The 27,021-nt window shown below is 38.4% G+C and overlaps 1 protein-coding gene across 5 annotated transcripts in view; it reads right to left on the bottom strand.

Moving 5' to 3' along the window:
* The window catches only part of prdm16 (PR domain containing 16), a 235,465-nt gene that overhangs the window by 17,311 nt on the left and 191,133 nt on the right, over positions 1-27,021 (bottom strand). For 3 of the 5 annotated variants that reach the window (XM_036579031.1, XM_036579027.1, XM_036579030.1), the window contains exons 4-8: positions 14,288-14,425; positions 3,919-4,021; positions 1,417-1,618; positions 1,076-1,223; positions 490-742 (exon numbers count right to left, since the gene is read on the bottom strand). In XM_036579031.1, the coding sequence (XP_036434924.1) occupies positions 490-742; positions 1,076-1,223; positions 1,417-1,618; positions 3,919-4,021; positions 14,288-14,425 (844 nt within the window). Of the gene's footprint in view, positions 1-489; positions 743-1,075; positions 1,224-1,416; positions 1,619-3,918; positions 4,022-5,656; positions 5,870-14,287; positions 14,426-27,021 lie in introns of those variants that run through there. The other 2 variants (XM_036579033.1, XM_036579032.1) reach the window with 2 other exon arrangements.

Below are 27,021 nucleotides of genomic sequence, written 5' to 3'. Positions count from 1 at the left end.
TCCAGCAACTCTGTAGCTGGTCTTTGCTAATACAATGATTGATTAGCATATTAATTGTGGTTAATATAAAATTAGATGATGAAAAATGAAATGTGAAAAATGAGTCTTGTGTACATACAAATACAAACAAATACATATATACTGCCAGAGTATACATGCATTTGTGCTATACACACAAATGACGGGCAGAACATAGAGAAGCCAAAAAAGCCAAGCAGAAAGATGAGAAGAAGATTGTATTGTTTCAGCATCAGTCAGTGGACAGCTGAAACACAACAGAGACATTTACCTTTACATGTCAAATGTGCCTGGGCCATTGACAAGCCTTATGGGCCCTCAAAGGAAAATGCACAGTAAAGAAACAAAAAAGGGAGGGGAAAATGGAGTGAAAAGTAGAGCGAGAGAAAGAGAGAGAAAAAGAAGAGAGAAACGCAAAACAAATGCGGAACAGAACAAAAATGGCTCTAAAATTTCATTTAATGTTCTGACCTATAAAACAACAGCTGTCATCTTGGGGAGGAGTTAGCCGGGAGGCCGTTGGACACTGGTAATTGTATCTGAGGCTTAGACAAGCCTGCTCAGACTTACACATGAAAGGCTTGACACTGCTGTGGATGTGCTTGTGTTGCTTGAGGCCTGAGGAGGTGGCGAAGGTCTTGCCACACTCAGGGCAGGTGTGGGCACGGGCACCGACATGCTGTGAGCGGATGTGGCGCTGCAGATTGCTAGGGTCTGTGAACACCTGGGGGAGACATGCACAAATATGACAACTTAACACCAGGGGTCCACTGCTATCCACTTGCTAACATGGAAAAGCATTTTAGCCAGGGAAGCGGAAACTTCTGCAAAGAAGCTTTTTGGATGTTATATAAACATAAATAGGCACCTTTATGAAAACTGAAATTACAACAAGAACTTAATTTTCACTAGGTATTCATGTGACTATAGCAATCTATCAGCAAAAAATCAGTAGATGGCTATAAATGCCCCCTTGATGGCGTAAGCTAATTCATGGTTAGCAAGAATCAGGACCAGGAATGATACTTCAGGTTTAGAAAAGGCTATTGGAGCCTACCTTATCACAGTTTTCGCACTGAAATCGCTTGCCACTATCATGTGACATCTGATGACGAATGAGATTCGACTTCCAGTTGAAAGCTTTGGGGCACTGGTCACACTTGTACTCCCTCTCTTCTGTGTGCACAACCATGTGCTGGCCAAGACTAGGAAAACAGATTGCAAGCATTAACACTCAAGTCCATGACTGTAATATGTGTTCTTGAGCAGACTGTGTTGAGGAATTAATGTCCTGTTTTAGGGAGCTGATCATATCATGGGCAATATTTCAACCAGATTAATACAGAGAGTTACTATTGTTACTAAATGAATATATACGGTGCATGGCTGAGTTGCTACCTGTACTCGCTGGGGAAGATCTTCTCGCAATCTTTGCACTCGTACACTGGTTCATCACTGTCCTCCCGCTCCTGTTTGAGGTCTTCACTTAGTGTGTCAAAGATGGAGTTACCACTGCTGCAGGAGTACTTCTGGTGCCTCCGCAACTCCAGCTTTGAGGAGAAGAGCTCATCACAGTCTTCACATCGGTACATCTGCTCATCTGAAATGACAGAATGGTATCATTAAAAAAAAGAAAAGAAAAAAAAGGAAAAGAGACACTGGAGGTAACGCATATTTCTGATTAACTTTTCTCATCAGTGTTTTCTCTTTTATATATTTCAATAATGGTGTCGCTTGTTGAAAGTGGTTGTTATAACTACCAAACTTTTTGTGTATAAAAAAATATATCAAAACCACATAAATGTGAAACAAATTACACTTTCAATTTCAGTAATTCTGGTAATTTCACAAAAATCACAGTGAGGTTTAGGGGAAGCAGGAAATAGCCAAAGGAAACAACAGCATGCTTTCCTGTTTTAGGTTGCAAACCTTTGTTTAATAAAATCATTTTTATGACCAAGGTCAAACAAATAAAAATGTGGGAGCTTTTTCCATGGTAATATCCTGACTCAAGTGCCAAGTTCAACGGTTTTGAGAGTATTTTCAAACTCAGCAACCTTAAAAACGTCCAGGACAGAGGAGTTGCCAAGCTCACAAACAGTGGAAAATCAACAGCCAGGGTATGACCCCTTGGTGACCACCATCTTTAATTCGACCCCACAGCAAAAAATTCCCTCTACATAGTCCATTTAGTACATATGGAGGATGATGTGCGCTTACCAAGCTAAAGTGGGTGCTATTACACTCAACACTTCGGTCCCCTCTGTGGTGTGCTATTCTAATGCTATTTGAATATTTTGGTTAGTGAGGTCCAAAAAAGCTTGTAAAACATCTTTAAAGCCGGTGTTTATACTTCATTACCTTGTTCAAACCATACATTCTTTGTTATATTCCTATTAATAAGAAAGCACTGTTTCCTGTGGAACTATTTAAATTAATATTTCAAACTCAATGCAAATATTAAAAATGCAAGAAAAGACTAAAAGGATTCAATGGTTTCAACAGATTAAATTTAGACTAAATACAGATTCAATGTCAATGGAGTTTTATCAATTTTTAATTTCTTTTTTATGTTGTTTGGAAAAAGGCATAAAAATAAATTTGTTGCATTATCTCTCTGTCCCATCTGCAGCACTGAGGACTGGGGAGGAATGCTGGAAAAAGGGGGGGTGGGTGGGAAACTAATAGCTCTTGGAGAGAAGTAGGGGGAACACAATTATGTGCAGTTTAGCAGCTAATCTGTGAGCATGGGTGAGGTCCCCCGAGACTCCTCAAGCCCCACTCCAAATTCCAGCACCGATAAGCCTAGAGGAGGAGGTGTAGAGAGCTCTCTCCCTTGTTCTGTCTCTCTCTCCTTCTCTCACTGCCTATCTGTTGGCCTCTCAGACTCTGTCTGACAGATTGACTCTCTTGACCATAGTCACTTGCTTTTGTGCTGTTGTCTTTTCTTTAGAATGCTTCCTTCGTCATTCCGTTTTTTCAATTGGTCTGACTCTGCTGAGCCTGCACAGTATCTGTCGATGGCTCTCTTTCTATCTTAGCCAAGATCTCTTACTTTCTCTCAGTCTCTGGGTCCTCGCTCCATTTCTATCATGCTCACTTTCTTTTTTGGCAGAGAGATCTGACGATATGTATCTATCAGACAAAACAATTTGTGTGCTAGACAACGACTGCAGCTATAACAGATACCTGCCTGAGCCATTTTTTATTTTATTTATATGCTTCATAGCTTATTCTCTAAAATCAAACCTAATACAAAAATTATGTCTCAAGGAACAACATACTGATTATTTAATCATTACTCCAGGATTAACATTTTGTATGACATGAAGAGAAAGAAAGAGAAGTCTGCTGGACAAATGTCCAAAAAGTTAGGCTGTACTTAAAAGTAAACAGGCCTCTTTATCGTCAAGTTGCTTTCAGATAATTTGTTTTATACAGAAAGAATCTAGACAAATATAATCTGTACAAATAGAGTAAATATTTAAGAGGCCTCACCTATTAACCACCTATTAACTGCTAAAGTTGACGATCCTCTGGTATTAAAGAGGATTATGATTAAAATGATTAAAATAGCTTGACTCATCCTTCAGCAGGACATTCTTAAATAAACCTTCTGAATGTGCTTAATCTGTACTTAGTTCCCCGAACCCACCTGCCCATTTCATTCATGGCAACTTTCTTTGAAGAAATAAATGGGTACAGCTCAGTAAGGTATTTTCCCCTGTTCTTAAACTGGAAGGTAACTACATTTACATACACACCCCACAGGGGAATCCAGCAGGGATTCAAATAGTCTATCAGCTCCTCTGCTGTACAACTGAACCAAGCATTTGACTGCGTATCATATCAGTGTGCAGTTTGGTTAAAACATTGCTTAATGATGTGCATTAATCTTACCTTCTAGGTTGGGTGCCATGGAGCCCTCGGGGAAAACTCCGTCCTTCATATAAACCAGCAACTCCTCCCCTACCTCAATATCTCTAATAGCTTTATAATAAATCTACGGAGAAAAAAAAGAGAGAGAGAACAGAATGAGTTTCTGGAAAACAGAACAACACAACAGTTTTGCACAAACTGAAATTATTATTGTTTATTATTATAAATAACATATCTATAGTATTATTAATAATAGTTATAACAACAACAATACTATTATTATTATTATTATTATTATTATTATTATTATTGAACCGTATGAATTGTATTCTGTATGCTATGAATTATCTGTACGATGTCGGGCCATCATTTTCAAAGCGCGTTTCTTTATGAACAATAGTATTTACAACAAAACACAATAACACAGTAACGAGGCTGATTCCGCCAACACAGTTCAGTAGTGAGCTGAAAGTGTTTGGCTTTGTCAGTTTGGTTCAGTAAAGAAAAGCCAGTGACAGACCAGAAACATTACAGCTTCATATTCACAATTTACCCACATGTACACAAAACGTAGCCTGGAACTGAAAAGCATTAGCACAAAAACTGGCATCGCATTGTGTACCTTGTAACAACAAACACGCGTGCGCGCACATACAAAAAAAAAAGAACAGTCGCACGTTTGTGTTTTTTTCGGGGCTGCAGTCTCTGAAGGCATGACTGTAAAATGCAAACAGCAACACTCAAAATATTTCAGCAAGAGACTCAAGACTGCAGCACGGCATCATACTGTTATTACATGAAATTTTATGAAGATTAAATACACATTCCTGTAACAGTTCGAGGAACAGTTTAGCTCGTTTAGAAACAGTCTGAGATTCGGCCAATAAGCCAATAATAATCCCCAAATAAGAACTGATAACTGAAAGCGCTTCATAAAGAAGTCATCTTTAGCTTTATGCTCGTCTAAAAGCGTGTGTCTCTGAACAGTCTGGGGAGAAGCGAGGAGGAGAGATTAAAGGGTGAAAACGCGCAGCAGTTGGAGTTTAGCGGAATAAGTCATTAATCACGCGAGCAGAGAGGCGCAGAGGCCGGCAGGGGGCGCTCAGCACCAACACAGCGCAGAAAACAGGCCAAACTCCCCCCTCAACCGGCACTAGCACACACAGGTGGGACAGAGAAGTAGGCCAAGACCATCAGCTTCACAACAAGACGGGACAGAAAGACTCCCACAAACAACACACATCACTTTAATACTGTTTTTAATATTATCAAGCAGACATGAATAAAGGATCCCATAAAACAGGTAAGAATATTTCACATCTGATATTTTACTTTTCATCTCATAGACTTCGCAATCTATTATTATTATTATTATTATTATTATTATTATTTACATAACATATAATAATCTTGTCATTAATGATCTTTTTTGTTTGAAAAAGCATTAATAATGAAGCGTGAGAATATAATGTCAAAATCAAAAAGCTCAAAAACCTGCAGAAGTTATTAGTATTATTGTTTTCATTATTGTTTTTATTATTATTATTATTATTATTATTATTATTATCATTACTATAATAAATAATAGCAATAGACATGTCTATATTTTTGTTCGTGAAATGTAAAACGATTATTATTATAATATATATTATAATAAGACATATTTTACATCTTGTTTTTATTATTATTATTATTAATATTATTATTATTATTATTAGTCTAAGCATGAATAATGAAGCGTAAGGATTTCGTATCTGACCTTGTGCTCGTAGGCTTGTGGAAGTTGTCGAGCGGTGGATCTGAGAGGCTCCAGTCGCGCGAGCGGTTCGGTCCCGGTAGAGTTCACCACCCAACCCATAGCAGCGTGAGCCGGGGCTCAACACGGAGCAGCCCAGCCGCTCTTAAGCCAGACACAGAGGCACAGAGATAAAGGGAGACAGCGCGCGCGACAGAGAGAAAGCGCCCGGTCGTGCTCTCGTGCACTTTCTGTGTATCAGCTCCGGCGCCTCTCCTGATGAGCGCTGAGGCTCCTTCATTAGCGAGGTCCCCCCCTCGCTCCTCCCCTCTTATCTCCTCCCCGGCTCTTCTCCCTGCGCTGCTGCTCTCAGCGCTGCGCTCATCCGCCGCTGACGGACAGCGTTCACAGCGTCCACAGCGCTCACAGCGCATCTTCCACAGACACCCAGCAAAAAAGGGCTCGCGAGCCTGCACGAGAACACCTGGCTTTGGCTTCCGCCTTTCTTTGGCTCGCGCTCTCTCTCTCTCTGCACCAGCAGTCATGCCAGAGGCCCAACTCCATATGTTTATACTGTTTACCTCCACTCTAAACATTTGTGTACGTGCAGAAAATACTGTTTACAAAAACACGTTATCGAGGACAGCGCGCGCAGGACGCTGCGAGGCAAACGGCACATCTTAAAAGGCGCGCGTGCTCTCATTCAGATCAGACAGAAGACAACAGCGCTCACAACCGCGCTCAGACATTTTAATGTGGCAAAAAAACGACTGTAATTCTGATTTAATTTATGGATTTATCAGCCTGCACCATTTCAATAATAACAGCTTCACTGGAAATAACTGGAAAAGCACTCTGGGTTTACGACTGCGCATCCGTATTAAAAAAAGAGACATTTACATTTAGAAGAGTCTAAATTATCTTACTAGATTTCTGAAAAAAAAATCAATATTTCAAAAATAAACATTTAGCAAATAATTGTTACATGTACAGTACATCTGTTACATTACAATATAATTTAAGTATTAAGGTGCATATTAATCACAGCCTAAATAGTTTATTTATTTTCATACTTATAAATAATTTGATTGTAGATAAACTGCATTTTATCCATAAAAAATAACGAATTTAGGATTTCACAGTTTATCTACCATATTTAAGCCGTATTTATAAACCACTCTATGTTTTGTTTCAGGATCTTCTGATCAGTTTACTGTGATGCATTTCACATTATTTTGAATGGATTTGCTTGACCAACAAAAATCCACAATGACAAGCTCTTAAACATCTCTCTCTTCATGTGAACTCACTGCTTTAATGATACAGCAGCACAGGCAGAAGTTTGGGGGTAAACTGAGCTGGTGAGTGTATGAGTGTAGTCCATGTTTGCTGCAGGCATACGCTGATGTCTCCTGTCCCCCCTACAAGCAATCCATTATGATGGTGCTAAGTTGTCTCTACAGTAAATCTTTTGAGGATCCGACAGCATTGAGAGGGGCATCTTGACCTCCTCACATCTCTTTCAAGTGCTCGGGGCAGATGAATCATCCATCACTAGGGTGACACACTATATATCCCCCTCTGTTTCAGACACGCACACACACACACCCGTAAGGACAAGGAAGTGAAAACACATATAAAGTTGGGACGTGAATGCATGCACAAACTCGGATAGCTATAATTAAGTACAGGAACAGTCAGACAAATACTGGGCGGGCAGGTAATCAGATGTGTGGACAAATTCCTATATTTGTCCACTGAGCCATCCAAACAAAGCACTTAACCATCCTCAGTTCAAAAAAAAAAATCCTGGTAATAAGACAAGCACAACTTTTCTCTCTTTAGTTTAACTGTGTAATTAATATGCTGCACATTTTACACAAAGCTGGAAAAACATGATCACCACACACTGTTTTGTGCTAAAACCTCCAGGATTTCTGCCCACAAACTAAATTACACTGTCAAACAAGGATTCCCCATTGAAAATCTTATTTTAGCCTTGGCTAGGTTTAAGCATATAATGGAAACCCTTGCTTTTTAAATAAAAGTGATTGATGCAGTATGTAAGCATTTTTGAAGTTTCAAAACATCCATACAGTCCAAAATAGAAATTACACTGCAGAAATACTTAATTTTGAATTCACTGTCTTGGTGATGTCACAAAAACCAACACAGTCACATACATTCACCTATTTAGCTTACAGTAGTTTAGCCCTGCCCACTTACATTAAAGTTATATAGTGTGTTTCAGCCTGTGCTGCTTTTTGAATGAGTTATCAATTCAATCAGAACAGAACTCATTTACACATATCAGCTGCAGCAACAAAACAGGCTATTTAATTCTAAGAGATAAAAAGAGACGGAAAATGGTCATGAAGACATTAATTATGATTGTTTTTGTTACATAATATTACACAACTGTCTTAAGTTGACAGAATATACAAGAAAAATGTATGAGCCATAACGTAACCAGAAAGCAGACAACTGCTTAGTGTTTTAGGTAAGGAACAACAAATTTAACACAATTTACCTGCAATTAAGCTTGATTAGCATAAGGATGGAGGAAAAGGAGCACAAATGTGGGTCTGAATAGGACGTGCACCTATTCAATAAGAGGAGAAAGAAAACGTTTACAGGGCTCCAGTAACATTGTTTTGTTAGAGTCTACCTGTGGCTATAGGTGTGTGGTTGTGTTCGTGTGTGTGTGTCTAAGCCTCTTCAGGAACAGAAGGAGATGGCATGGCAGGACTAGCTTCAGTACTTCAGTTGTTATGACAAAAGGGTTAAGTGCATCTTGAGAAATGAAGACTGGGGATCGGGGGGGTTAACGGGCTGGCTTAATACACAAACAGACAGCTTAATACACATAGAGCCTTTGAGGAAAGGCCTCACAATTACTCAATTAAACTTTGTTACCTGATTTAAAAAAAGATCAAAATGTACCTTCACAATGAATCACAAATTGGGCAATTTACATGATGATACTAAATGTTAAATTCCCCCATTGCTCTTTCTTACTGTAAAACAGACCCTGATGGACACACCTATGAGCACTCAAAAAATAAATCAATGCATGAACTTAAATTATACCACACATTTCCATTCAGTCAAATAGTCAGTGTACACAGACATTGTTACCTCACTGTAAAGCTCAACTGTTGATGGAACAAACTGAGGCATTTTAGCACACATTATTTAAGCTTTGTTGGAATGGACTTCTCTCTTTCATTTTATCAGTTACTAAATTTACTGGTTACTAAATTTAATGTAATTTAATGCCAACATATTTTCTGTTTGTAAGTCAGACAACCCTGCTGATTCATTTCTGTAAGTGTATATGCATTTTGTGATATAGTGTTTTCATACATTTTTAATGAAGTCTCTTTCCTTTTTTCAATATTTTTTTTGCAATCTTTAAAAAGATATGCATGGTTTATCATAGCTCAGTTAAGTCCATTTTTATTCTAATTATGCAATTAATTATTCTAATTTATTCTAATTATTAACCCTCAAAATAATCAGTACATCACTTGATTATAGGGACACACAATGATACTGTAACATATCAGTATTCACAGAAATTGCCTTACAATGACATTGCCATCAGACAGATGTTTAGATCTGACCGATATTTTGAACTGATATTTGATGATGTACAGTACTGTGCAAAAATCTTGGGCAAATTTTAAACCATTTATCTGGGCAGTCTATTATCTACGTGCGTTATGGCCATTATAAAACGCTATATAACATTAGAATAAAATACAGATGAATATTAATACAGTAAAATGTTACAAGATTTTATTCTTAAAAAAATCTAGTTGATATTTTTTGAGCTAATCAGAAGAACAAATTTTTGGTTCCAGATTTCTCTTCAATGCCCCCAGCCACTGCATGGATTTATTAAATTCTAACACCAGCACAGCTGATTTAAAGTGAAAAAGTACGGATTATCCAAACTAGGTGCTGGATGATACAATTAATCACTACAATTAAACCAAGGCTGCCATGAGGAGAGGTTGTTTGGAAACCAAACACTTTAATATACATAAAATCAATGCTTACTGTATTAATATTATTTGTATTCTAATATTACTGTTTTACATTTTGTCACTGTTGGACAAAAAGCTTGCATCTCCAAAATGATAACTTTTCAGGAGAAGGAAAAAACATTCATCATTTTTAATATATGTTAATGTAAAGTAATGTAATGTAAAGGACAGTTAATATTTTTAAAACACGTCAAAAAATAAAGAGTGAATGAAAATGAAAATTTTACATTTGTTACTCTCCAGAAATCAGTGTAACATTTCTCTGTAATGCTAATCCAGGTAGATTTAGTTGTCATTTCTACATTTTCTAAATGTTCACCTATCGGTATCAGCAGATGTGTACATGAAAAATATCAGATATCAGCATTGGCCCAGAATTCTCATATTGGTGCATCCCTACTCCATTACTAATATAATCAATAGTGGCAATTGAACCAATAGAACAGAATCTGCTCTAAAGTCACCACCACACTGCCTCACAGGAGACACTCAGAATCAGCTTGCAAAGCTCTGGCGTCCACTGTATTTCTAAAACAACCACACACACACTCTTCTACACACGCACTTACAAGTCTCAGCTGCACTGAGCTTTTCTTAGTTCCTCCGAGAATGGTGCTAAGCTGTGAATCTAATCTCAGGTCTGTGTTCTCCAGCTTCTCCATTCACATATTTACATGTTCGCTCTCATGTACCGATTCAGTTAACACCGTTTGTTGATAACAATCAAAGAGAACTGATACAAGTCTAGTATCAGAAATGTAACTGGCCAGTTTTGGCCAAAAGCATAATGGTCTCACTATAGGTGACACTTGTTATTCAAAGCCATTCACACTTTACGTGACAGCCACCGACATCTGTATTCATTTCCAAGTGCCATGACAAAAAAAGGCAGGGAAAAAAGCACCCGCATGCATGAAATGCATTATACATGGTCAGCCGTGTATTTCGGGGTCCGGGACATGAGCGACAAACGTGTAAACAAGTAAATAAATGATCTGGGTCGGGTTTTAAAAGGTTACAGCCGCGTCCAAATTTGCTGGGCGTGCGCATATTTTCCATACCACTCATGCATTGTGCATGCTCAAATAGAACGGCAAAGTACGAAGTTCGATGAATTATGCATTTTTGCATTGTGTCGCCTTTCTGAATAAATAATAAGCTGTTGTCCATAAGACACCGCATAAAGTGCGGCATAAAGGAGGGAAGAGGAAAAGGAAGAGGAAAAAAAAAACAGCTAACTATCGGAAAGAAGGGGGGAAAGTAAACAGAAACCATACATTTAGTTGAGTGATTTTAGCGGGAGCTATTATTCTCCTGTGTGCTCAGCAGTGGCCGGTCATTGAAGTGAAAGGACTTTAATGATCGGGTTTGCTAGTTGAAGTCAATTGTTGGTTGTCAGTCTCCGAGGCCGTCCCTCCGTGGCCCCCCTCCAGTCCTGCCCTGTTTGTTAGGCTTATGTTTCACGTGTCAGGCTCAAAGACGACGGTGACCACGCCGGTTGCCCCTGTCGACAGCACGGCTGACGGAAAGAGGGGGGCAGAAAGAAAGAGAAAGAGGGGACAAAGGCCACGGCTTTCGCTGCTCTCTCGGACAGAGACACTGTCTGGTCTGGCATTAAGAGACCAGTTGAGTACTTGTGTGTGCACAAATACAGGCATGCACTCTACGGCTGTACGATATATTATTTGTTATTTCTTACTGCAATTAACAATACCAATATCGCTGAAGGTTACAATATGCAAATGAGCTCTCTAACCACATAAAAAAATATAATGCACGGGATTTACATTGATTGTACATTATTTCCATATGAATAAAAGTATTACACCAATATAATTTCATCTTTCAGTTTACATACTTTTGGCATTAACAGTGTTGACATAATATATTTTATCCATCTGGGAAAGATGCATGCATTGGAATTAAGCTGTCCGTAGGCTAGCTTTTCATCATGTAACATCAAAAGCATTTTTACAATATCTTGCAGTCCTAATGCACTCATACACACACCTATACACACACCCTCACAAGGTATGCTTAAACACAGATGCAGGACGGGCACCAGGAGACTTACATATCACTACTGTCATATTAAAACATAACTCATAACGCAACTCCACTTTTTTAACTCCCTTATAAAATGCCTACTGCCCTTTACATTGTGTGATTTCATTGGGAAGGGACCAATAAAAACTGTCCAAAATTACCTGGAATAAAATATACAAAATAACCATTTTATTTACTATCCATTTACTATCTTTTCAGTTTTTTATGTTAATAATTGTAAAATAGAAATAAATCTGAAAAAAATAAAACTTTTCTTTGGCCACTAAGTTTGCCTTGCAATGCCCTACAACTGCACAGGTGCAAATTCAGGCAGGGGTTGGGGGGAGGTGTACTACAGGACAGGGGGTGCATGGCTGTCCACTTTTTTTGAAATTATGCAAGTTAATTTTGGTGGTCACAGGATGGTTGTCAAACAAATATAGCTGAGTTGCAAATGAGCTGTCAGATAACAATTATTATACAGCCACCAATTACAGTTTAAAACTCTAATTAAACCCAAGTTGGATTGTTGTTTATTTATAGTCAGTAATAACAAAAAGAAAGATGCACTAATCAGCCCTGGAACTGTTTATTTCGTTACTGTACTACGATCATTTTTGCCTTTTTTGCCCCACATTTCATCAGGCAACATATTCCCATTTCATTTAATAACATTCTGTGAGGGAGCTTTTAGAGCCATTAAACCCCTCAGATGTCTGGTTCTTACCACTGTTCTCCACAATTCTGACTCTGTAAGCTTCTCTAGAATGGAACACTCCAAATGTTTACATCTATATCAGAATCTTTTGAAAATGGTGGAACTAGTGATATCAGGGTAAAGACTGAACATGACTAAACACAGTCTACCAGGTGAGGCTTAAAGATTTCTCCAGACATGATATGCCAGATACAGAACCACCCAAAGTTTTCCAGGAATTGTATTATGTATTTAGAAACCTTTGCATGTGTCTACCAGGTATCTTATCTTGCAGACAGTAAATGACTACCCAGTGCTTCAAAAGACGACAATAACTGTAGACAATCAATTACAAGGAGTGTCTTCTTCCATCTCCTATATTTGACTCATTTATAGCCTGTTGACTCACTTCCTTAGATACACACTTTGAGAACAGCCCTGTGTGAACAATAGCTGCATTTTTTATCTATTGTTGGAGAGTTAGTGCTGTGACATCAGCAGATCCTCTTCATGTCTTCCTGACACTACCAGCTGCCTGAGAGGATTACAGTTATTGCTCTTGTTAACTCACTGTGTCAATACCAGCCCATAAAGACCAACAGTGTCCAGCTCTCTGGAAACATTTGGTCATATGTTAAGTCCAGCTTTTGACATATTAACGAGAGTTTAATATAGAGGTTTAATATAGGTCCAGTCCTATTTTTTGCACCTATGCTGAGTCATTGATTTGTGTCTCATAAGTCTGATACTATGTTCAACTCCCTGCAAACATATGTAAATAGACTTTCTAAAAAATTGGCAGGTCAAATTAACCCCTTAAACTGCTGGCTTATAACTCTGCATGTTATACTAATAAACTTCATATATTAGTTATTATCTGCTAACTATATATTATTGTCATTTTAGTATTTATTTGAGTTACATTACACACTTATTAACATGTATTTACATAATTATTATACAGTTACTCACACAATAAATTACATTTATGTGCAAATTACATTCTGCATTGGCAGGTTTGAGAATGCATTCCAGCTTTTTTCAGCAGTAAATTCAGAAAAAAAAAGTTTCTACATATTTGATTTAGATTACACATTTATTTAAATGTAGCTGCATAATCAGAAAATGATTTCAATTTGCAATCGATTTACAGGTTCGAGTCTGTCAACTTTTTTTCCCTGTTTTGATGTCAAATAATGACATTAACGTGGAAATACAGAAAATAGTTTCTGCCAAAAAATACTATTTATACAACAATAACTTTTCATCAAATTTAAATCATAACAATACATCTTACAAACAGAATAGGGTATGGGTTGAAAGTTTAGAATCTGCATTTTCAACAGAATTTTCCAGCTCGTTTCAATGACCTACGAGTGAGAAACTATTAAGAAAAGTTCTTCAAGATGGATATGGAAAGAGTGGATTCAAAACTCTCATTTGACACATGTAACATTTATGTTTGTAAGCAGAAGAGGACATATTTTATTATGATTCGAATTTGATTAAGTTTTTGTTGTTATTTTCAGTTGAGCTACACACTATAAATGGTCAAACATCTATTAAGGTGACTAACTAAGTCATCTTACTTTTCCTAAGACTTTCATTCATTATGCTAAGCTAAGTGACTCCAACCCTGTTTTCAAGATGCATGCTCTGACTTTTGATTAGTATAAAAATATGTTTAACCATCCCTTTATGAGACTGAATCGTGGTTTTGTATTTAGGCTGCTGGTTAGACCATAGAGTTACATACTGAGTATGTGGATGGAATGGAGAACCCAGCATTAAAATAAAACCAAGAGAGTGACACAAGTGTCCAGCATGGATGACCAAAGCAGACTGAAGAAAGCAGCTGACCTGATCTTCACTGAGGTGGCACACAGTCAGGTTCTGCTCTTCGTAGGACGGCGCTGTGCGTACGTACTTCAGCCAACTCCCGCTGGCCTCAAGCGCTCCATCCAGACAGAACTTCACATTGCCCATGTCGTCTACTACCTATGACACACACAGACATAGTATTGATGAGAACACTTGGAATTTTACAGTGTAATCACTTATTAGCTTCCCAAAGCTTGTACACTACACAGTGACAGTCAACAATAATCACCAAACAATGCCCTAAAGAAGATAAAGCAGACTGATTTAACACCAAAGATCGCGACAGGGAACACTTTTTGGTCAAGAAACATCAAAATGTTGGTTGTGGCCAGAAGCAAAGGCTTCTTATTATCTTTATGGTACATATTTACTGCTATTAGCATAATGTCAAACAGGATACAGCATATCACTGAAAATATCCTTTGACCCCTTAAATGGCCATGACTTCTATTAAACATTATAAATAAACTAAGAAAAACTCAGCCAGTTTGCGAAGAAGCCCATGAACAGTAAACCCTAGGACGTAAATAAAAAGAGAAAGTTTTAAAGGCATAAAGTAGGCATTCAAGTGAATAATGAAGTGGTTATTATAAACAATAGCTATTCGAAATGGGAAAGCTCAATTTCATTAAGTTCTCAATTACTGTAAAAAATAAATAAGAGTAAACAGAAATGTTTTATTAGATCATCCCTTGAATAAGAAATTTCAGCCACAGACTAAAAAATCTTTTAACCCCAGTGCAGTCTTCTTGTTAAACAACAGGGCAAGTGAATATGTATTCGGCCCTGGCTTTCTGTATATATATGTATGTGTGCCATCCTTTTTTCTGTGTCTGTTCATGTTTATGTTTTTCACTTTCACTTACTTTTTTATTGGTTATCATGTTTTAAAGTTATGTTTCAGAGAATGTGCATGTACCATGGCTGCAAACTCAAACCAAATATGTGAATGAAATGAATAAACAATCAGGGATTTATATATTTGTTTGTATCGTTTGTTTTTTTTTATGTCATATGCACACACGTAAACCTCAAATACATCTAAACTGAGAATGTGGATGTATTTTATTGTAGATTATCTCCACGCTAATCCTGAATGTTTCATTTTGCACAGATCAGCATCAGACTCTGCTGAGGAAGTGCAGTTTGGGGGGGTTTTAAGGGGGTTCATTACAAGTTGCAGGGAAAACAGCATGATGGGAGGGGGAGACGGACAGAATGTCAGGAAATGACCGGAAGGAGAGTGGACTGCATTCACGGTGGACGCAAGATTTACTGCGAAAGGGGGAAACGTGCCTATCTCTTCCATTAATATGATAGCCACCCACAGCGTAAAAAACACCACTAAATTACTGCTGTGGACCTCTTTGAAAACAAAAACTTTGGTTCTGATCTATTAAGTTGAAACTAAATATCAAGTGTGCACTCAGCAATAAAGACAGAAACAAAATATCTGCACGTTTAGCATAAATCCAAGCGGTTGTAAATTTTACACTGCAATCGTTTGGGCTAAGAAGGACATTTCATCATCAGCAGGAGGCAGTATTCTTAGTGACACCTAAAACTGCACTCCAGACACTTAACATGAGCAACTGTTGATAATATAGAACTATGTTAAAATCAATATTTTATAACATTTTAAATCTAATTGGTCAAAATATGTTTCACTCAGTCTCATACTCCATAGCAATTTCATTTGGGAATTTTCACTGCAGTTTTTATACCTTAAAATGACCTTTTTTATTGTTTCTTGATTACTGCGTTCAGTGAGAGCTAGCCAGGATAACATACAGCCTCCACACAGCGTGGTTAGCTGTAACAGTGTTAAAACTAAGCCTCCTAAAGTAAAGATAAGATTGACAATATTCTCCCTATATAAACAGAAAAATAGTTAATTTTCTGAAAGATTCATGCTTTACAACAAAAATATGTGCATACATATATATGATGAATATATTTGATTTATTTAGGTGGAAAAGCTTGTTTGGTTCAGACAATAATTGTGTTTTGCATCAATTTACCAGATGTTTTTACAAATGTTACAACTAGTCCCTTCATCTGTTACAATTATCCCTGCCTTTGGGAATAGTTTTAATGTTTGCAATCGCACCATTTCATTTTCTTGAGTAGCAGAGATGTGTAGGTTGCTTGCATTAAAAAAAATATTAATGTTTCTCAAATACTAAAATACTAAAAATTGATTAAAATTATTAGACGAAAAACAAAATGTGTTACAATGTGTAAATCTTTCCCCTAATAAGTCAGTACTGCGCAATGTGGTTTTACTGCAAAGAAAAAGCCATTTATTTGCACTCTGAAGATATAAAATATAGAGAACACTGTAAATGCTTGAGCATCTGGTGAACTCACTCCCATGCTAGTGGGTTTACATTACCATCTTTAAACAAACACACACACCATTCTAATCACAGGTCTTTTCTAGTCTCTCTGGATTTGATCTCTGACTCCTCGTTTTCTTCCTCACGGCCACGCACACACACACACACACACACACACACACACACACACACAGGGGTGTCAGACTTCCAGGGGTCAAACGTAAAAACCATCAGTAGAAGCCATGCTCCTGGATCAGTTTTACTTTTCAGCCTCATGTTAACTAAGATCAGCATGACTAAGGAGAAACCTGAATCTGCATGGGCACTCACTGATTTCTGACAAGCAGAAGAACATATTATCACTCCAGCATGAGTTACTGCTCTTTTTAAAGCACATCGTTTTAGTAATTCTATTCATTCTTTTGAAGTAGCACAATAATTCCTAGGCGGGACATCTGCCACTTTCTGCAAAAATATTAGATTATAGTAATATGATTCATTTTTGTGCAATAAACACATGTCACATTTCATCACATTTCACCATTTTAACATTGAATTATCTTCTACACGTTCAAAAATATTAATCCAGCAATTCACTTTAGCCATAAAAGGTCTATGTTGACCTATAACAAATATATGTACATATTTATAAACAGTACTTAACTCCTTAAACTACCATGAAACTAATATGTAAGTTATGAGAGTGAAGAATTTGAAGGTGAACCTATATACAGGCCCTAAGCATTTATAGGGTCAACTTATGTATAATTTAGCTCTAAAAATGCACCTTTGAGCCAAAGACAGATACAGCAGTATTTTAAATAGAATGCAGTGAAAGTGGCTGGGGGTAAGGTGTTGCCATGTGAATGCTGACAGGAGGCCGTGTGTCTAAAAGTGAGCGTATGGCAGTTGCATTGCTTGCTGAGCGTGGCCAAAGTGTCACAACCTCACAGTTCAAAATAACTAACCTAAAGAACGTGGCTCTGAAATAAAAAACGGACACTACTGGCTTTCAAACCAAGATAAAGAAAAATACGGAAATGTCACCTTGGAGCGAAATGGTGTTGGCAATAAGAATGAATAAGACGATGGTGAAAAAAATGAAAAAAAAAAATTTTCTTACAAGTTAAAAAATAGGCATTTGTTCATACTGATGTTTGCCTGTCTTTCCAGGACGATTCTGATACACACGTGGCTCTACTCTTACAGGTGATGTGATAGACTAATAACCGTTTCATTGACCTGACTAAAAAAGGCCTTTTAGTCTGGCATTGCTGAGTGCAGAAGTGACATTGTAAAGCCGTAGCTACTGCTGCCGCGATTTATGTGAAAATGCTCAGGCTGATGGAGAGCAGGGCTGCAGTTTATGTGCGAAAACAGTCACTGAAAGCTAAGCAGGCATAGAAGGAAATGATCCTGCACTCTGCACAAACACACACACACACACACACATGAGTTAGAGTCAGAGAGAGCTTGCCTGCAGGCCTAGAGGGACTCAAACTACAGGTATTGTACATGTTTTATTAAGAGATGGGAAACAGCTTAGTCTGTGGGGGTTATTGGGGTGTGTGTATGTGTGTGTGTGTTAGGAGAGTAATGGTGGTCTGGCTAGACTGAGACTGGGTTCAAACACACAACATGCAGGCACACAGAGCTAGCCAAGGGTGTGTTGTGGGTGTAATGAGAGGCAGACAGACAGTTTAAAGGCCTGCAAACATTTGGGCTCAAGGTGCAACACTAATTCATATACAGAGAGAGAGAGAGAGAGAGAGAGAGTGAGAGAGAGAGAGAGAGAGAGATAGGCAGAGAGGGAGCAAGAGATACAGATAAAGAAAAACACAGAGAGGGCTAGACAGACAGAGAGAGGGAGAGAGTGAAAGAAAAAGAGACAGAAAGAGAGAGAACAGTACCTTCTGTTTGCTCTATTTGTTTATTTACCCATTGACATCACAGGAACACCTTGCTGGAAAAGCAGCTGCACATGTGAGAATCATAAAACCACACACACTGTCCCACAATGCCACACCCAAACACATCTCCCTCAAATAAATCTCTCTCCTTTACTTGCTCTCTCTCTCTTTCTTTTAGTGCACACACTGTCTACATCTTAACTCTGTTTTAAGGCTAAGGAGCCCCTCAGTGCTCTATATAACAGTCCAATTACCTACAACCCGCAACCCCCAACGCCCCACCCCCATCAGGTGTGAGGAGTCACACCAGCTAAGAGACTTGCAGGGAAAACATACAGGTGCCTCTGTGAGAAACATGCTGAAAAACTCTTCAAACACAGCCCTATTCCGTTTCCCTATTCCTCATAACACAAACACCAGCACCAACACTAGCACCAGCCACAAGCACCAACACTAACACCAGCCACCAGCACCAACAACAACATCAGCACCAACATGAGCACCAATACAGTACCAACATCATCCACCATCACCAACCACCAGCACTAACAGCAACAACAACATCAGCAACAGCCCCAACACCATTACTAGCACCAATATCAACCACCAATACCAACACTGACATCTCTGAACAATGAAAATATAGCAGAGCAAAAATTACAGACAGAGAGACAGATAGATAAAAATTACAGATATATAAACAGACATTGATATATAGATATACAAACATACAGAGAGACATATCTCTCACTTCTAATTTGACCTATAAGAAGTAAAGCGCAATACATGACGAGACTGTTCCTGAACACACTGATTCTTCTGGAAAAGCTAAGAATTCCTCCTAACTCTCATCAAACTGTCAGTTGACAGGTGGCATGTTAGTGTGTGTTGTGCTCGTACGAGTTGATCAGACAACAGTGTTGCTGGAGTTTTTAAACACTGTGTCCACTTACTGTCTGCTCTATTAAACACTATTACCTTGTTGGCTGGATATTTTTGGGTGGTGGACTATTCTCAGTCCAGTACTGATCTACTTGTGCCAACACACCACCATCACGTCAGGCTGAGAATGATCCACCACCCAAAGAACACCTGCTCTGTGCTGTGGTGGTCCTGTGGGGGTCCTGACCAGTTGAAAGTGGGCTAACAAAGTATACAGAGAAACAAATGGACTACAGTCTGTAATTGTAGAACTACAAAGTGCAGCTATATGGTAAGTGGAGCTGATAAAATAAGCTGACAGTAAGTGTAGATACAAGGCAGATGTACCTAATATAGTGATCACTGAGTGTCAGTGTGGCACAGACGGGAGTTCTTTGATTCAAGCTTTGGTCTTTTGGCCGAAATACTAGCACTGTAGCAAAAAAAAAAACAAGCACTACTTGTTACTATGCTAAAATAATCAGGCCTTTGCTAGCATGAGTTAACACTAACACTCTAAGTGTTGGTTGACTGCTTTAGTACTGCGGTGGGGAAGGCCAGAGAAAATCACGCTGTGTTAAGAGCTGGCCACAGTAAGAGCTCTTATCTCTCATCTGTGTGTGGGTGTGCATCTGAGTGTGTGTGTAACAGCGCTGGATTTGGCTCTGTAAAGAAAGGGCCTGCGGTAGTTTTCAAACCTAAACCACATTGTGGAAACATTTTGCTCAATTCTTGGTTCAGGGTTACTAAGAGGTGGTAGGTCAAGGGGGCGCACAAAGACACAGCCATAACTGGAACTTTACACCTTACTGAGCCTAGACTGGACAGTGTGTGCGTGCGTGTGTATACATGTGTATCAGTGACTCAATTTAGTTATTAGAATTAGTTATCGCATGTACTGCCAATCAAAAGTGTAGGGACACATTGCCTTCTTTCAAAATATTATTTCAGCCTCCATTCTTTTCAGGGAGACTTGCTTTCAGTTTTTCAAAGAAATCTCCAGGGATATTTTTCTACACCTCCAAAGTTCAGTCTTAGATGTTGGTTGCATTTTCTGCACATTTAGTGATGCTGAGGCCTGGACTCTAGGGTGGACAGTCCATTGTTCAGAGAACAGCTTCGCTGATTTGTCTTTCTTTTCTCAGTAATGGCTTCTTGACAGCTACAGATTTGTTCTCTCAAAGATTAAAGCTTTAAGTGCTGTTTATCTGATGGAGACAGTTTGATGGTCTATCAGGCCTTGCAGTCTCAATGCAAGTCTACCAGGTCTCAGTATCTTTTAACAATATTTTAAACTCTTTTTTTAAAAACTTTTTTTTCACTTATATCCTTGGATGTTCCTCTTGCTTATGCAAGTGGATTATCGTATATTTAATCTCCTCAGGGGGATCTCTGACTGCACAGTACTGTATGTACAATATATATTTAATGTACTACTGCTATTGTAACCAAGAAATCTCCAAAATGGCTTGTTTTTAGGTTTAATGTACATTGTATCATGTAAGAAGATCATATCCAAAGTCCGTTTGTCATTTAATTTTCGTATAATGTGAAAAGTATTACTATAGTACTATAGTACACCTCTGGTGTACAAAGGCACCTGTTGTTTATAAATGGCGTAAAAAATATACAAATATATGTATGTTTCGATATGACAGCAACAACATATCAACATACATCAGTAATAGGGATACTGCTACTGCAGTGGATTACACAGTAAAAACATATACACTTGATTCAGTGAGGAATGATAAGGCATGGATGAAGTTATTACTACAGCAAGCAGATGAAAAAAAAAGCTCAACAGCAAGTCTCGCTAAATTTCCTGCTTCTGGTTCAGGGCATTTTAGAAATATAGGATGTTGAAAGAATTCCTGGTGCAAGTCACCCTCACAGTCAAAAACAGGAAAGCATTGCCAACACTTCAGTGCAGAACAGCTGAACACAATGGCTAAAGCAGAGAGCTCTCCATCTTTCACTAGCTTACACACACACACACACACACACACACACACACACACACACACACCACACAATCTGTGCTCATATCCTGGGGAAGCGCCAGAACAGGAGCAGCATACATGTGTGTATGTGTGTGTGAGTGTGTGATGTCAGTGCAGAGAGGGAGACTTCATGACTTTGCATGATAACAGCACTTTTAAATGTGTCTGTGTTGTGCTGGTCTACGAAGTTTACTTCTAAAGTAAAGGCCACAGCAATCATTACTTATTAGTGATAATAAGTCAGAAGGTAGTCATTCATGGAAAGCTAGTCTAAAACAAAAAGAGTTTGAGAGCAACATCAACTCCAGTCCTTTTGACTCCTCACAATCTTATGTTTCTGCTAACGTGACTTAGCTTAGTAGGGACCGAGTTTACTGTACCATGCAAAAATCAGAGACCACCCCTCATTTATTTGATTTCCAGTCAAAACAGGCCTTAAGTGATTCATTTTTTAATATAAATACAATATCAACGATTTCAGTATTTAGTGTGTCCACCATCTACCTTTATCATGCCTTCCACTCGCAGACTTGCTTTCAGTTGTTCAAAGAAATCTGCAGGGATATTTTTCCACACCTCTTCTAAGTTCATTCTTAGAAGTTGGTTGCATTTTCTGCTTCTCACAATCCAAGTAATAAGTAATCCCAAACACATTCAGTGATGGTGAAATCTGAGCTCTGAGGTGGCCAACCCATTGTTCTGAGAACACCAGCAGCTTCTTTGTTTGATTTGCAAATTTTCTTCTTTTATGTCTATTTTCTTTTCTCAGTAAGGGCTTCTTGACAGCTGCACATCCTTTCAGACCCAGTGTTGTGTTGTCTTCTCACAGTGGAAGGATGGACAGAAACACCTGTGGATTTTTTCAAATCTGAACCAAGAGCGGAGCTTGATTTTCTCCAGTTCATCAGAGATGAAAGCTTTAAGTGCTGCTTATCTGATGGTGACAGTTTTGTTGGTCTAACAGGTTTTACATGGTTGTTAGGAGTCCCATTTTGAACTCTTGTTTTGTAAACTCCTGTCATTTTACTTTCCTCTTCCTTATGCAAGTGGATTATCTTGGATCTTATCAAAATATCTCCTTTTTGGACTGGACATTACGTAAAGTAAGGGTGGTCTCTGACTTCTGTACATTACTATTTATGAAACAGAGAGGGAGACAAACAGAGAGAGAGACAAAGAGACAGAGAGAGATAGGGAAAATGTAAGGCTAGAACAGTGGCAGCTAGAGGGCAGTCATGCTTGAGGGCCGTGGAGAGAAGGAGTGTAGAAGAGAGGAAAAGAAGAGGAAAAGTTGAGTGCACACCTCCCTTACTGCCTTACTGCCCCTCAACCTGCTCATAGTTTCACACTCACCCGCCCACCAGTGGCAGGTGCTTTCTCCATATCAGAATGCTAAAAACTACTGTAATCAGCTTCATTTGATCATATTACACAAGTGCATCTGAGACTCTAAACAAGCTGTTCACAAGTAGTTCGACTGACAAGTTTAGCAGATGGCTAACAAAACAACACTGAATGAGGGTTTGGACAAACAAAAGAATACCCATATTAACCTGGTTCACCCTTAAAGGTCTAGTACTAATATTGTTTTGTTGCACTGAATTTACTTTCCATATTTATTAGGGATGCTCTAATAAGTAAATTGCAGGCCAAAGCAGATATTTTTCATGTACATATCTTCCAGTGCTGATAATGATATATAACAAATTTAATTATGGAGATTAGCATTAAGGACAAATAGAACATTTATGATTATTACTGTTTTGTTACAAAGGCAGAAAATAAATAAAACCCAGCAGTAACCCAGCGATGCCTAAACACTCTGCTTTTCTGGAGTACAATAATATCGGTTTAAAATATCATGTGTTCGATGCTGATCATTTTTAATGCAATTATCTGCCAATACGAATATGACTCCAATATCATTGTGCATTTCTGATATTTATTTAAACATAATAACATCAATTACAGTTACGTAATGAACTACATTTATATTTTACGTACAAGACTGCATGCACAATGGTAACTTTTGCATCCAATTCAAATCACAAGATCTTGTAGTTATGCACACAAATGTGGTCTTAGTTGAAGGTTTAACATCTACACTTTCTATAGATTTTCTTTGCATTAGTTTCAAGTGAGAAATAATATAAAATTACAACATGCTTTTCAACTGTGACCTCTCAGGGTTAATGTCAGTGAATATTTTAGAGTGTATTCCAATTTGTTGATCTCTTTATCAGGATGTTTTGATGGTTTTGCACATCTGCAAAACTCACAGCCATGCAGGGTAAAGAGAGACCCTAAGTTGTGTAATTTAACTCAACGGTGTCTTTTTTCCACCATCCTTGGTGATGGCCCCCGCCCTCCTTGTTCCCTCACTGCATACATGTGCGCACACACACACACACACACACACACACACACACACACACACACACGTGTGTGTGTATGTCCATTCATTACACCTTATCTAGTGCAGGACTAACCTACAACTCTGCCACAGGATATCCTGCTGCCTTCATTACAGTGGCAGGAGCCATTAGTCTACATCTCAAACACAGACACAGACACACACACACACACACACACACACACACACACACACACACACACACACACAAACACACACACACACACTAACTCCTTCAAGCTGCTTTGGCCCAGACACACACCAGTCACACTCGCAGCAAAGCAGGCATCAAAGCCGGAGGCCCAATTTCTGCGCTGGAAAAAAACGAGGTGAGAAGGATCAACGGACGAGTCACAGAGAGAAACATAATGGACAAAATTCTGGAAAAGACAAGTGAATGGCATGGAAGAGCAAGTCTCACTCGATTCGTGGTTGTAAATAGATAATGGCCTGGAGATAAGGTTCTGAAATAAAAACACAGGTCATGAGGGGCTCAAAGAGTAGGAGAATTAGGACTGCATGATGTATCATATTTTATGTCATTGCCAGGTAAGCTTCATTGATTAACACACTGCAAAGAGCAGCTGAGAGCAGCTGATTCATAAAGTCTGAAAATTAGGCATAGACTATAGAATATAAATACCACTTATATTAAATTATTACACTTTCAGTAAGTTCACTGAAGTGAATTAGCTAAGCTGATTATTCCTGCTAATATTAAATTTACTTGAAAAATCTTAATAAACATTAATAAAACATTGCATCAACACAAGTTTTGATAAAAGTAACCTTAAAGATTTTAAAAATTGTGTTGAGCTAATATTTCTTCTTAATGTACACATTTAAATCAAGGAAATTTAATGTATCACCTTTTTTCCAGTATAATTTATAAATCCCAGAGGATTAATTGCAGAATCACAGACAATCAACCCTGAAAGCTACTGCATATTCAAGAACTGTATATATATATATATATATATATATATATATATATATATATATGAAGGATTTTGTTACAAAAAGTACTATAGACCACTTTCAATCATTTTTATTTTTTTATGATATACAGAGTTGGGAGTGGCCTTTACATATCCAAGGAATAGCTGTGCTACATTATGATTAACATCATCTTTATTAGAGAACTAAATATCTGTTGTACGTCAGCTGGTTATTCTTTTCAAAAATGCATTACACCCAAAATTGTTACAAATGGATATAAAGTATTTTGGCATGAAACTCATCTGCGAGTATACTTTGTATGTGAATATATTTGAACAGCCAAACAACTGTGCTATTGTTAGCTATTAGCCAGAGTGCTGCTAGGCCATGTACTGAAAAAAACAACAGACTACGCATTTTCAGAACGTGTTGAAATCCAGTTGCAGTTAAAGCCTTTACTTATAACATCTTACATCGTCACCATAACATTCAACCCTTTGCATTTTTTGTCTATGTCATGCAGCACTTCTGCACTGAAAAAAAAGTGATGCATTGGATTTAATTGATTAAAATGTGTATGATAGAAAGTTTGTTAATCGTGATATTGATCTTCGCAATACTGGAATTGCAGAAGGCCCCAGTATGCAAATGAGCCTTTAACCGCACTGAATAGGTCATGCACTGAATTTACTTAATTCAAATGTGGACATCATTTCCACAAGAATAAAATATACCAACATAACTTTGTCTTTTTTTGGCATTATCAGTGTGACTGTGTGTGTGTGTGTGCGAATGTGTATGAGTGTTTCCGGCTGGAGGGCAAACTCAGGGCTGTCCAATAAAGAGGGTGAGCAAGAACAGGAGTGTCCCCTGGCCCCGTCTCTGATGGATGGGACCCTGCCGAGACTGTCCAACTCAGAGACGGAGGAGTGTGTGTGTGTGTGTGCGTGTGTGTGGAATCAGGAGGGGCTGCCAATAACACTGATCTCTCAGCAATTCTGCCTGACAGCTTTTGTCTGTTATAAAGATTATGCTGGGAGACAGTGGAAGAAAGAGAGAGAGACAGAGAGAGAGAAGGCCACAGAGAAAGAGAGAGGGCCATTAATCATATTTTATTAACTTCACTGGGCTCGGCTGGAGGGAGGACGATGTGGGGAAGAGGCCCAGAGAAGAGAATGAGGTGTGTGTGTGTGCGTGTTTGTTTGTGTTTTATGTGTGACCATGCTGTAATTCTCACCCCCCCTTTCTTGCCCTCCCCCTACAAAATCAACCCCAGACAAGTATCAATAAAAGCCAGGCCACTGTTGCAGTCTGGGATTGGAGCGTAACCACAAAAAGAAAAAAAAGATCAGTCTCAGGCCAGCCTGCGGCCAACAGCTTTACTCATCAACAAGTTACCCAAGCTGTCAGAGCTTCATCTAGGCACTCAGAGAGAGGATATGAAGAGTGTAAAAAACGTTGTTTAATTGCTTCAAAGCACAAGAATGTCTGTTGATACAGCTGCAATCCACTCTGTTCTAGAGTCTAGAGTTTCAGGTAGGGACGGGTGTCTTTAGAATTCTATCGATATTATTACTCTTACTGATACTGCTGATCAACACTGTACATCCCTAGTCTTACATGACAAAGGTGTAAGTGTTTAAACGTGATTCATCATAGATTAACAAGGTTGACTGGGGCAAAATCACTGTAATTCATGGCCTCCACTGGCTTATTGCTTTTATAACATGATGACAAAAAACAAAACGATACAGTGCACCAATGTCAGGCCCAGTGCAGAGCAGATCTATGACAGATTTGTCCATCTGCCCAGGCCCAGAGTAGATCTATGATAGATCTATCCAAAGGCATCAAACCTTAAGGAGATAAATGTGTGCCAATACAAAGTGGTGCATGCAAGCCCTCTTAAGTTTATTGTAGCCTTTTATAGCAGAGCATCGTACATAAACTGTAGTTTCACTTTGATTGTTTTTTTTCCGCTACCCACTATAGAGGCATGTACAAAATAATGGGTTTAGTGGGCCATCATCCTACTAAATGAGACTAGGTGTTCAATAAATGAGTTATTATTAATAACAATTACAATAAACACTTCTTATTCCAAGCAATGTAGTTTGTAACAGTATACCTGGTTGTCTAGCAGTGCAAAACAAATAAAAATAAAATTATACCATGCCAAATAATAAAA

This window comes from Colossoma macropomum, unplaced genomic scaffold (assembly GCF_904425465.1).
Source record: "Colossoma macropomum unplaced genomic scaffold, Colossoma_macropomum, whole genome shotgun sequence".
NCBI classification, from domain to species: domain Eukaryota; kingdom Metazoa; phylum Chordata; class Actinopteri; order Characiformes; family Serrasalmidae; genus Colossoma; species Colossoma macropomum.
The sequence above is the reverse complement of the archived record's forward strand: the minus strand, read 5'-3'. Positions and strand labels throughout refer to the sequence as shown.